This window comes from Petaurus breviceps, unplaced genomic scaffold (assembly GCF_028583685.1).
Source record: "Petaurus breviceps papuanus isolate PSGF00001 unplaced genomic scaffold, PetGlider_PUasm1.0 90845, whole genome shotgun sequence".
NCBI classification, from domain to species: domain Eukaryota; kingdom Metazoa; phylum Chordata; class Mammalia; order Diprotodontia; family Petauridae; genus Petaurus; species Petaurus breviceps.
In genome coordinates this window covers 21,753,592-21,766,718 of record NW_027187359.1, presented here as the reverse complement: position 1 = coordinate 21,766,718, position 13,127 = coordinate 21,753,592, and the positions used below count along the sequence as shown (strand labels likewise).

At 40.1% G+C, this 13,127-nt stretch overlaps 1 protein-coding gene across 1 annotated transcript in view; it reads left to right on the top strand.

The window, feature by feature from the left end:
- Nucleotides 1–13,127, top strand: part of LOC138149208 (polycystin-1-like protein 2) — a 124,762-nt gene that overhangs the window by 15,722 nt on the left and 95,913 nt on the right. The window contains exons 5-8 of the mRNA XM_069072232.1: nt 270–502; nt 2,800–3,204; nt 6,295–6,393; nt 8,898–8,947. Coding sequence (XP_068928333.1) covers nt 270–502; nt 2,800–3,204; nt 6,295–6,393; nt 8,898–8,947 — 787 coding nt within the window. The remainder of the gene's footprint in view (nt 1–269; nt 503–2,799; nt 3,205–6,294; nt 6,394–8,897; nt 8,948–13,127) is intronic.

Sequence of the window (13,127 nt, the reverse complement as noted above, 5' to 3'; positions counted from 1 at the left end):
TTCAGTTTAGCCTCTCATCATCCTATTATACTTCTGAAAAGAATGGGTCAGATTTAAGGACTTGTGATTCTCAGTTTAAATCTGTGTTTGATAAAACATAGGAATTTGGATATTTCATGGTTTTGTTGTTTTGTCTTCTGGTGGTGGCATGGCCTTTGATCAGTCAGGCCTCTTTCCTCCAGCTCTTCATCCTGGCAGAGATGTGCAGTGAATGATGGAGGCCCATTTTCACAGGTGGGATGTTTGTAACATGTCTGATTTTTTTCCAGTAGTTTGTCTAGCAATGTAACTCATCAATTTACGTCTCCTGGAGAGTTTACCATTTTCGTGGAATGTACAGCCAGTGAGTGGCACGTGAGTGCCCAGAGGCAAGTGACTGTCTCAGACAAGATGGAGAAAATCATTGTGACTGGTTGTTTTAATCAGTGGGAGTCTGGAAACAGCTCCCACTGCAGAACCCTCTATGGAAATGCTTTATGGATACAAGTTGAACTTGATGGAGGTAAGATTCTTGCTATTTGTAGCTCACTCACAATGGATACAAAGTGGAAATTTTTTTGCCTTTGTCCCTCCTGTACCTAGCAAGGGTTTTACATCCCTCATTTAATAGATGTTTAAGTGAACTTTTTTTTTCCTTTTGGAGGGCAGTTGGGGTTAAGTAACTTGCCCAAGGTTACACGGCTAGTTTTTTTGTGTGGGTATTAAGTGTCTGAGGCAGGAACTGAACTTGGGTCCTCCTGACTCTGGGGCCGGCGCTTTACTCACTGCCACCTAGCCACCCTGAACTTTTTTTTAAACCCAGGATCATAGGACCAGAGGCAAACCAGATACAAAGAGGGAAGGTACCTCAGAGCCATCAAACCCAGCTCCCTCATTTTACAGATAAAGGAACAGCACCAGGGAAGTTATGATTTTGTCCAGATCATGCAGCTAGTAAATGTCAGAAGTGGGATTTGAAGTCAGGTTCTCTGATTCCAGAGGTGGTGCTCTGTACAGAAAAGTATGTGGGATACTTGTATCTCTCATGATGGGGGAAGATAATGATTCCAGAATTAGTACTGGCCCATCTTTACAGTGTCAGGGTTAAGATGTACTACCCAAGGTGAGTGAATGACCCGTATAGACACAAGGGGGCAGCAATTACCACCTTCCCAATGACAACTTTCTTATTGGTGTCACTAAGCCAAAGCTGGAATAGAAAATGACAACAGCTCCTATTTCCAAACGCCATTTACAAAGCTCTGTCATCATAAGAGCCCTGGGAGATAGATAGTGCAAATATTATTATCTATAAATTACCAATGAGGAAACTGATGCTAAGAGGGAAGTAATAATAATCACACAACAAGGACGCTATTCTATTTCTGTGAACTATTTCTTCATTCAGAATAAGGTTTGATGGGCTGAATCCCCGGAATCAATGGTTGAATTTAATCATGTATATTCTAGGGAAAGATTTCACCATCAAAAAGAGGGAGGAAAAATTACAGGGGTTTTAAAAGTGAAGACATCTGTGTGCACACATATGGGTGCATGCACTTTCTTGACAAAGATTGACAGATTGACATTTTCCTAATTTAGGTGGCACAAATTATTATAAAGTTTATGAATTTAGGCTCTGTTTTATGCTTTAGATGTCAAGGATAATCACTATAAGTTTTCAAAAGATCTTATGAATTACACACAGTTATCAACATATAAACTGGCTCTGGCTTCATCAGTTTGTGCTTTAAGGGGTTTTTCATACTGCTATAATCAGGCTCTTTAGTTGTAATTCAGAGAAGCAGCCAGCTGGGTAGACAATGAGAAGCCCCACCAGCTGAGCCCATAATCTTCTATCACCAAGGCAAATGAATAGAACTTCTCTTTCCCCAATTCCACATACTTTGCTTAAGCTAAACGTCTTTTGCCTTTTGAGGTCTCTCTTAATATTAAGTTTTTCTTAATAAAAATATTACAGAAGGAAATACACAAACACAATTTGCTTTAATCTAGATTTTCTAGAAAAGGCCCCATCAGCACATTTGGAGACCCTGAGTCCTTGCTATGCAATGCAAGATGTAAGATCCTAATATATTTTCATTTATTCATGGTTCATAGTGGGTTTAATCAGTCTTACTTAAAACTAACAAATTATGATCACTGACAATAGGAATATAAATAGAACTCTAGCTTGTGAAATTTCTAATTGTTAAATAAATACATATATCTGTATCTTGTGGTCTGTTTATACTTAGACTACAAGCACCTGAAAATACAATAGGGTACTGGGAGTAGGAGCATGTACTTTCTACTAGGGGAGGCTGAGGCTTGAGCTAAAGAATTCTGAGCTTAAGTAGGGCTAAACCCCAATTTGGCATCTCACTGAGTTTGGGACAAATATGATGAGTCTCACTTAGGAGCTGAGGGTCAGTTGGCTGCCTAAGGAGGAGCAAACCAGCCTAGGTCAGAAAAAAAAAGCAGATTAACGTTTCTCTGATGATGAATATAAAGATAAGACTTTACATTGTTTGGCCACTGCACTTCCAGCCTGGGTGAAATAGGGAGACCCATTGTCTGGATCAGGCCTGCACAACCTGCGGCCCACCAAAGGATTTTGGGTGGCCTGTGAAAAATGTGGAGGAAAATATCCTCTGCGGTTTTTTGTGGGCCACCTGAAATCCTTTGGCATGCCTGTGGTTGCAGGCTGTACAGGCTTGTTCTAGATAGACAAGCAGACAGACAGGTAACAAAGGAAACAAATAAATAATGACGTGCTTTGTTGCTTTACTTTACTGAAAGTTCTCTTCTCCCACCTAGGAACTGGGGTAACTTATACAATATTGTCAGATAACATCACTCTGACAGAATCCTCCATCCAGGAAGGGGTTGTCCCACATAATCTGACCCTGGTCAGCACAGCACAGACATTGCTTCAGCCAGGAGTTCACCGTCTGGAAATTTGGGCAGTCAGCAACACCACCAACTCTAAACTTTCCAGAAACCTCACTGTTCATATCATTGAGCCACTGTCAGGTCTTCAGGCCTTCTGGGTTTCTGACCACTTGGAACTGGGACAAGATCTTCTTATTAATGTGTCTTTGGCCCAGGGGTCCCCTGAGGAGCTGATATTTGAAGTGACAGGGGCCAATGGAAACTTCTCCTATGTGAAAGAGTGTTTGGGGAAAGAATCCAAGGTTTATAGCATCCGCATTCCGGAAAAAGGTAATGTTTGTTTATTGTTCCCTTGCTTTAATATCAAAGAGTCAACATTCTTTATTAGAACTTAGAGCCCATTTAATCCAACCCTCTAATTTTTAGGTGGAAAAAAAATGAAGTTCAGAGAGAGGGGAAAGGGCTTTCTTTTTCAAGGGCATTAAGCTTGTCTTTGCGGAGCTGGGACTAGAATCTATGTCTCCTGATATTATCCAGGATATTCTACTGCATTACTGCCCCCCTAACTTGTCATTTTATCCCACTTAAGTATGGGCTATATTAACATGTCAATCGCTTTAATTAAAAACCTTGTGTTAAATAAACAGTTAAGGGTATGTTATATTAGAATTTACAGATGCTTGCTCCATTGATGTGTTTTGAAGCAACCTGAGCCCTACCATTGATTTTCCTTTGATGAGCCAGAGTACCAACATCATTCTACAAAGAGAGGGCTGCAGAATAATGGCAAGAGTTTATGATATGCTTAATAACAGATTTATTATTTTCTGTAAGGACAGATTTAAGTCTCGTGGGTTTCCTTCAAGTGGCACAACTGCATCAACATATTGCCCTTTCCCTTTCCAAAAAAAACCCAAACTCTAAACATACCTACTGCTGTAGCCTAGAAGACCTAGAAAATACTCAAAAATTGCTTTTATGAAGAGGAAGAAAAGATAAGGAGCAATGATGCATGATGATTTAAAGAATCTTCTTCACTTTCCCTCCTAGCCTGATCAACACTATACTAATATCAGTACTATACCAGGTGTCCTATACACAGAATAAAAAGCAAGACAGTATCTGATCTCAGGAAGTTTATAGTTTAACAGAAGGCCTTCAAACATAACTAAGTCAAAATACATAGGATGATTTCTGGAGTGCTTTGAGGGAGATGGGTCAGGGTGTCAGCAGAGACAGGGTCAGGGAAGTCAAGAGGGATGGGGAAGGTAGCAGCTGTTGCCACTAGTCCTAGGAATACACCAACCCTTCTTCTATTCTGAAGCTGCCCAGATATAGATAATAAAAGCAGGGAGAGCCCAAGCTATTAAGCTGACTCATATTGTACTAGCTAAGCCATCAGAAAGCAGAGAAAGATTGTGAGAGCATTGCAGTCACAGGGGTATGACTTTCCTTAGTGGCTTCTCCTATGCATTTTTGTTTGTGTTTTCTTCTGTTACATTTGTTCTTGGGGAAGTTGTGTGTACCATGCTGTGAGATGACTTGTGTGAGACCTTTGGGCCTCAGAGAATGTTGAAGGGACTCTTGTGTCACAAGACATGTATGTAACAGCAACATATATGTAACTTTCCTATTTTCTTGGGCAGGACTGTATCGGAGGTCATGGTCACATGTGGGTCAGAGGTTAAGGGACACAGAGATTCTATTGGCTAATTTTAAAATGGTGATATTGATGGGGAAAATCTTGTAGAATTCATGACCTAGAACTAGAAGTTTTAAAAATAATTTTTTATTGATGTATTTTTGCTTTTACATAGCCTAAAATTTCTCCTCTATCCCCTCCTCTGGAGCTACAGTGTATTGAAAATTTAGGGTGGAGTTTTGGTGAATGGCACACAAGGACACTATGATGGGATAGAATGGTTTATTGAAGCAGTCAAATAAAACATAGGAGAGTTTATGCACAGATACAGGCGGTAATAGTCACATAATGAACTCCCTCAACCCCATTGTCCCAGGGGACAGGGAGCATGAACCAATAGAAAAAGGGGAGGAGGGGGTTCCTAAAAATTAACCAGGAAGGCCAACTCAGGATGAGGAAGAAGGGACTTATAACTATGCAGTATCAGCAAACTTGCTAGAGTTTTAGCAGCTAGTTTTAACTAGAACTAGGTGCAGTTTAAACCTTAATGCCAGAGTTGTGTAACAGGAGAAAGTCCTAGAAAGACTAGGGCGATGGACACCTCTGGCTATTCACATAGGATAAAAGGATATGGTTTAGACCCCCTAGTAAATTCTCAACTACTGTGTTTTTTTAGGGTGGAAGACAGAACATAATCTTAGGTCATTCTCTGCAGATAAAATCTGAGTCAAGCTTCTTCTTAGTGTTCTCATACCCCAGGTCTACTGATCCAAGTCTAGTTTCTCCACCATGGCCCTCCTATCTTCAGGAGCTAAACAGCCTGTAAAGGTCTAGGGGCCACAAAGTAGCATAGTATGGTGAAGTCCAGCATGGTGTAATGGATAGGAAAACCTGGGTTCAAATTCTTGCCTCAGACACTACTAACTATGTGACCCTGGGCAATTCACTTAACCTCTCTTTGAGCCTCAATCTCCTCATCAATAAAATGAAAATATCTACTTGGACACATGATTTTTGTGAGTATCAAACAAGATAATGTATATGAAACATTTTGTAAATCTTAGAGTGTTATTTTAAGAGGAGCTATGATTATTATGCAAGAGAAAGAGGCCATTACTTTCCAGGGAACCTGAACCAGGTAATCCTATCCTGAGGCAGTGAAGATTTCCAGTCCTGGGCACAGCACACAAAACGGATAGTGGTGGAGATGTGGGTCACCTACCATTGTAGGAGTGGTATTAGCTTGATCCTGCAGTCTTAGCCCAAGAGTTCTCTGTAGCAGCTGGCCAGACACCCTGCTGCTGCCCTAGAAATGCTCATGAATTGATAAATGTGGAGCTCATAAAGGCACGATGGATTCCCATCTGCTGGTTTGTCCCATGTGTTTCCTGGGGTGAGTAGAGAGAAATCGCTCAGGCAGATCTGCCTTGGGGGGACTATAAAAAATTTACCTTTTTTTTTTTAAACATAGGCTCATATTTAAAGTAACAACACACACAAGCACAGCATAACACAGATATTTCTAGGACCATTTGCGTTGTGATAATGAGGCTCACCTTTGTGAGCTATTTCTCTATTCTCCCACTCCCATAGTGGCAAGCCCCCTCAGGGTCCATCCTTATTTAGGGTCTCAGCCACAGCAACTAAGATGAAGAAGCAGGCACTACCATCAATGGACAAGAAGACCAAAGGCATGGAAAATTATCTCACCAGTCAATGTAAGTAGAATTGTTACATACAAGTTGTGATTCTTCATCTTCTCAACCCTTTCCTTGCAGGAACCTTTCTGGTAACAGTGCATGCGCAAAACATCTTCTCAAACCTGAGCTTGACAATTGGGAGAGTCAGTGTATCTGCTAAGGAGCCTTTCCACGAGGGTATGAAAACACCTTCATAGCACTGAGTATGAGCACATAGGATTAGCCTCCTATAGTGACAGTCCCATAGCATAAAGTCCTAGACTCTTTGGATAAGAAGGAAGCTCAGAGTAGATATGGTCCAACATATAGACACCAGAGCAACAATTGCCCTTATTGCATCCTAGTGAGTGCTCATAGGATCACGGATTTATCATAGAGCTGGAAAGGACCTCAGAGGTCACCTAGTCCATTCTTTCCATTTTACAAGGATAGCACTTAGGTACAGAGAGGATCATGAGACCATGGCTTCAGAGGCCACTGAGTCTAACATCCTCTAAATCTAGACTCACAGGGTTCTATGAATCATATGCCATATACCATATCTGTGCAATCTTGGATAAGTGGCTTCCTTTCCTTAGTCCTCAGTATCTCTATCTATAAAATGAGGGGGCTGGACTAGATGGTCTTTGAGGGCCCTAAGAATGTTGATGTCTCACGTCTCCATCATGAGAATTAGACATTGTCTACTAAAGTCTTCCTCCTGTGCTTCATCTTGGCATTGGAGGTAACTTCTAAAGATTAAGTCAGATATCTGAAGCCTGATGTTCATTCTGAACAAGCTGAAAAAACCTTTGCTATGGGCTTGGTAAATAGATCATAGGATTGTAGATCCAAGGCTGAAAGGGACCTCAGAGGCTGCATATACCAAACCCTTCATTTTACAGATGTAGAAAGTAAGGCCTAGGGAGGTTTAGCCACTTACCCAAGTTCCACAGATTGTAAGAATCGGTATTTGAACCCCAATTTTCTGTCTAGAAGCAGTGCTTTTGGCACCATATCACAGCTACATATCCTTTTTCTACAGACAAATCTAATTAACTTGAAAGAGACTCATCACTTGTTTGGCCACAAGATGATGAATTTTTTGCCCACACAAACTCATAAAGTTCATTTATTGACCAGGTAGCAGTTTGGAAAACTCCTAGGAATTTTTAGTCAACTCTAGGCTCAATATGGCAACAGTGTGATGAGGCAGACAAAAAAAAAAATTAACTGTAATTTTGAACTTCACTAAGAGAAGCATTGCTTCCAGGATTAAGGAGGTCACAGTCCTGTTGTATTTTACCTTGCCAGGCCATAGCTGGAATACTGGGGTTTACTCCTGGGCTTCTCATTGTAGGAAGAACATTGATTATGGAAGTAATTGTTGAAAACTAAAAATAAATAAATAAAAATGAAGGACAAACACAACCTTTTCTGTAATGACAATTACTTTTGACTTCCTTTTGTTTGCCTTCTACTATTATGCAGAAGAAGGAAAAGAAAAAAAGAACATTGATAAGACGGGGAGCAAAAAGGGTTGGGCAGCCAGGATGGTGAAGGGCCTCAAGAACATGACACAGGAAGATCAGTAGAAGGAAATGGGGATGGTTAGCCTGGAGAAGAGAAGACAGTGTGGGACATAATAGTTAGTAATCTTCAAATGTCTGAAAGGCTGTCATGATGGGAAAGAGGAATCCTATTTTTTCTGCTTGGGTCCAGAGGGAAGAACTAGGAACAGTGGGTGAAAGTTGCAGAGAGGTAAATTTAAGTTTGATTTAAGGGGAAAACTTCTCAATAATTGGAGGAAAGAAGGAAACAAGCATTTATTAAGTGCTTACCATATGACTGACACCATGATAAGTGCTTTAAAAATATTATCTCATTTGATCCTCAAAACAACCCCAAGAGGTAGGTGCTATTACTATCCTTATTTTACAGTTGAGGAAACAGAGGCAAACAGGTTAAGTTGATTTGTCCAGGGTCACATATAGTTAGTAAATGTTTGAGGCTAGATTTGAACTCAGGCCTTCCTGACTATATGTCCAGTGCTCTCTCTACTCTATCCTCTGCACTGCCTAGCTCTCCAAAAGTAGAATGGGAGACTTCTATGGGAGACAGTGGGACTACCTTTGCCTAGAAGTCTCAAGGAAAGTCTCTGTGACCCTTGGCCTGTAGGTTGTAGAAGGGATTCTTGTTCAAGTACAGGTAGGATTACATGACATCTGAGGTCCCTTCCCACCCTGTGATTCTATCGTCCTAAGGTTTAGAAAGGTGGGCATCTGCAGCAGTGGAAGAAAAAGCTGTCTTCATGAAACCCCCAATCCTCAAAGCAGTGAAGTCTATAGTAGTCACAAAATTTCTATAGCAATAATTTAGATGTGAGAACATGTCAATCACAAGAGCATCTCCATATGTAAATTAAGTGATTCTTTCCATTTTTCTTTCTTGACACGTGTGCCTACTCTCCCTGAAAGGGCTCCATCTTCCCCTAACACATACTCATATTATACAACCAGCAATGGGGAGCTCATGAGCACATCACACTGTCATCGCCCAGTTGGAAGATATGTTTCCTGCAGTAGGATCATTCCCATAAACCAGTGAAAGTCATCAGAAAGAACAGAGGCAGGAGTCACCTGTTATATGCTCACCCTCACTAAAATGTTCACTTTTCTTCCAATTACATGTGTCTCATACAGTGACCCCTGCTAACCAAGAACCATCCAAGATGAACTTCCAGAAGGAAAAAGTGAGTTTTTTCAAAAATCTTAATCTCATGACTAAAAAGATGATCATGCAAATCCATGGGACTGTAACATATGATACACACACATATAGAGTGGAATAGTGATGGATTCCACCCTGAAAATATTCATCTCTTTCTTCAATTTTTAATCCATTCTGCTATCCACCTCCATTTTATGGGAGAGTTCATCCCATTCACATTCACAATTATGATTACTATCTGTGTCTTTCCCTCCATCCTATTCCTTCACCTGTTTATGCTTTTATTTTCCCCTTCTTCCTTCTCCTCCTTAGGAGTTTTCCTTTTGACTACCATCTCCCTCAGTATTCCCTCCTTATCAGCCCCCCCTCCCTTTTCCTCCCCTTTCCCCTTACTACCTCTTCCCTCCCTTCTAACTCTCTCCCTTTTCTTAGCCCTTCCCCCCTCCTACTGCCTGTAAGGTCTGATGTATTTTTATGCTTAATGTAGTATGTTATTTCTTCCTTGAACCAAGATTTACGAGAATAGATCTCATGCAGTACTTCTCTCCCTTCCCTCTTTCCCTCTATTATGATAGGTTTTATGTCTCTTCTCAGTAGGGTCCTATACTTAAATGATTGTTATTCCCTCCTTACACCAGGACCAATAAGGGCAAAGATCATATAATGTTCATCTCCCTCCCTTCTTTCCCTCTACTATAATATGTTTTTATGCCTCTTTATGTAGCATAATTTACCCTTTTCTGCTTTGTTCTTTCCTCTTCTTCCACTGCAGTCCTTTTGCACCCCTTAATAAGTTTTTTTTATCATCATTTTGTTTAATTTATACCCACCCCTGGAAAAGAATTGGAAATTAAGGGGGTACCCATCAATTGGGGAATGGCTGAACAAGTTGTGGTATATGCATGTTATGGAATACTATTGTGCTATAAGAAATGAGGAGCAGATAGACTTCATATTTACCTGGAGAGGCTTATGCAAACTGATGCTGAGTGAGAAGAGTAGAACCAGGAGAAATTTGTACACAATTACGGACACAACATATGTGTGATGACCAACTTTGATAGACTGGACTCTTCTCAGCAATGCAGTGATATAAGTCAATCCCAAAAGACTGATGATGGAGAAAAATGTGTATATCCAGAGAAAGAACTAGAAAGATCTGAGTTTATATCCAAATGGAAGCAAAATACCTGATCTTTTTCCTTTTCTTGTTTGGTTTTATGTCCTCTTTACTATTTTTCATTCCATCTGATACAATTCATCTTTATAACCTGACTAATGTATAATGTGAAAGTATTTACAGATCCTATACTTCACTATATGCTGCCATGGGGGGGGGGAGGGGAGGGAGGGGTACAAAATGTGAAACTCAAGGAATTGTGGAATTGAATCTTATAAACTAAAAGTAAACAAATTAATTTAAAAAACAAATTTATAAAAAATTTATGCCCACCCCCTCTATTTATCTATATCCTTTTAAAATGTCATGATAAGTATACAATTCTCAATATTAACAGCTATCAGCTTCCCATATAGGGATGTACACAGTTTGATCTTATTAAATAATAAGTTGTGTGTGTGTGTGTGTTTTCCCTATTTACCTTTCTGTGTCTCTCTTGAGTCTTGTAATTGGAAACTGAATTTTCCACTGAGCTCTGGCTTTTTCATCAGGAAGGTCTCGAAGTCCCTTATATCATTGAATGACCATCTCCTTGCCTAAAAGATTATGCTCAGTTTCACTGGATAGCTGATCCTTGTTCTTTTGCCTTGCAAAATATCATATTCCAGTTCCTCCAATCTTTCAATGTAGAAGCTGCCAGATCCTGTGCAATCCTCACTGTAGTTTTGTGATATTTGAACTGTTCCTTTCTGGCTGCTTGCAGTATTTTCTCTTTTACCTGATAGTTATTTGGTTATAACATTTCACTGAGTTTTCATTTTGGGATTTCTTTTAGGAGGTGTCCGGTGGATTCTCTTGATTTCTATTTTACCCTCTGGTTCTAGGATCTCAGAGCATTTTTCCTTGACGAGCTCTTTTTTTCATCATGATTTTCCAGTAGACCAATAATTCTTAGATTATCTCTCCTAGATCTGTTTTCCAAGTCAGTTATTTTTCCATTGAGATATTTTACCTCTTTTTCTAATTTTTCATACTTACTGTTTTGTTTGACTGATTCTTGGTGCCTCATAGAGTCATTATCTTCAATTTGGTTGATTCTAATTTTGAGTAAATTATTTTCCTCGGTTAGTTTTTGAAGCTCCTTTTCCATATGTTTAGATTTCATTTTTAGTTCACACATTTTTCTTTTTAAGGAGCTGCTTTCTTCATTGAAAAGTTTTTCTATTTTTGTAATTTTGATTTTAAAGAACTGGTAATTTTATCTTCACCTCTCTAATTTGTTTTTCAAAGTCCTTTTTTTTTTTTTTTAAAGCAATCGGGGTTAAGTAACTTGCTCAAGGTTACAAGGCCAGTTATTTCTGGGTGTGGTGCTGGGAATCTGAGCCCAGGATTTGATCTCCAGGTCATTCTGACACTGGAGCCGGTGCTCTTACTTGCTGAGCCACCTGGCTGCCCCTAAGCAATTGGGGTTAAGTAACTTGCTCAAGGTTACACGGCCAGGTGTTTCTGGGTGGGTGCTAAGTGTCTGAGCCAGGGATTCGATCCCCAGGTCATCCCGACACTGGAGCCGGTGCTCTTACTTTCTTTCAAAGTCCTTTTTGAGCTCTTCTAAGAACTCTGTCTGGGCTTGAGACCAGTTCATATTCCCTGTTGAGGCTTCAGCTGGGGTTTTGGAGTCAATGCTATCTCCTTCTGAATTTGGTTTCTCCTGTTCAAAACAATAGGATTCTAGAGGCTTTGTCTTTGCAGTCTGTCTTTTACCCATTTTGAGGCAGGGCCTTAGCCATGCCTTTCCTCTAGAACACCCAAGCCTTCACTATTTTAAAATTTTGCTCCAGGGAAATAATTTCTGTGTTTTCAGGGTCAGAGGTGGGGGGGATTGGAGAAGTCGGGGTTCACTCTGCCACCCTGGTCCCTGGAAATTAAGATAGGTGCTTTTTAAATTTCCAGGCTGTGGGTTGATAGTCCCAGGAGTAGCTGCTGCCACTGCTGTGGGCCCTGCATTTGTCTCTTACCCCACTCCAACAGATCCCAGTCCTGCAGTGATAGGCCTGGGAATGGCCCTTGCGGTTGGTGGATCAACTTGCCACCATGAAAGGCCGCTCTCTGCTGTGCACACTTCGCCAGGCCACTCCTCTTTTTTCAATTTTTTAAAAAGTTAAAGACATCTTTTGTTTTCATACCAAAGCCACTGGCCTAGATATTTCTCCTATCACTGCACTGAATCTTCCTTTGTGACAAAGAAAAGCAGTTAAGTAAAACCTGAGAGGAGGTAGATATATTTCATCATCTGTTCTCTGAAGCCAAGATGGATCAGAGTTTGATTGCCTTTTAGTATTGGTTTCTTTTTTTCCCACATTTAATTAGTATTATTTTCAGCACATTGTTATAGTGTTATCATGGTATTGTTTTAGTACTGTTTTCATTTACTTTGTTGTGCTCATTATATATACTTTTCCCTGACATCAGCTTTGTATCAGCTCATATAAATCTTCCCCATGTAATTCTGAATTCTTCCTGTTTGTCATTTCTTATGGTATAGTAATATTCCATTATATTCATACTCTGCAATTTGTTCAGTCATTCTCCACCTGATAGGCATTATCTTTGCTTCCATTTTTTCTTTTTGCTACCATACAAAGTGCTGCTCTGAATATTTCTGATCTCTGTTTTGAGATAGGGCCAGTTTTCTATTATATGTATGACCCAAAAGGCTCATTTTATAGTTCAACAGGTGAGTTATTTTTGCTGTGTACAATTTAGGTATTTAAAGGAAGGAAACCAGCATTTATTATTGAGCACTTACTATGTTCCAGGGACTGTACTAAGTGCTGGGGATACAAACACAAACCAAAATGAAAGATCATCCCTGTCCTCAAAAAGCTTACATTTTAAGGGAGAAGATAAGAAGCTTGCATTTTAATGGGGGAAGACAACACGCAAAAGAAAGAATTGTAAAGGGCTGGAGGGTGGGAAAGGTACTAACATTGGACCTGTCCCCTTCACAAAATGGATGCTCCAGGAGGAACTAACCAATGGAAGAAGAACCTTGCAGAGGGATTTTCCATGGTGAGAAGGAATA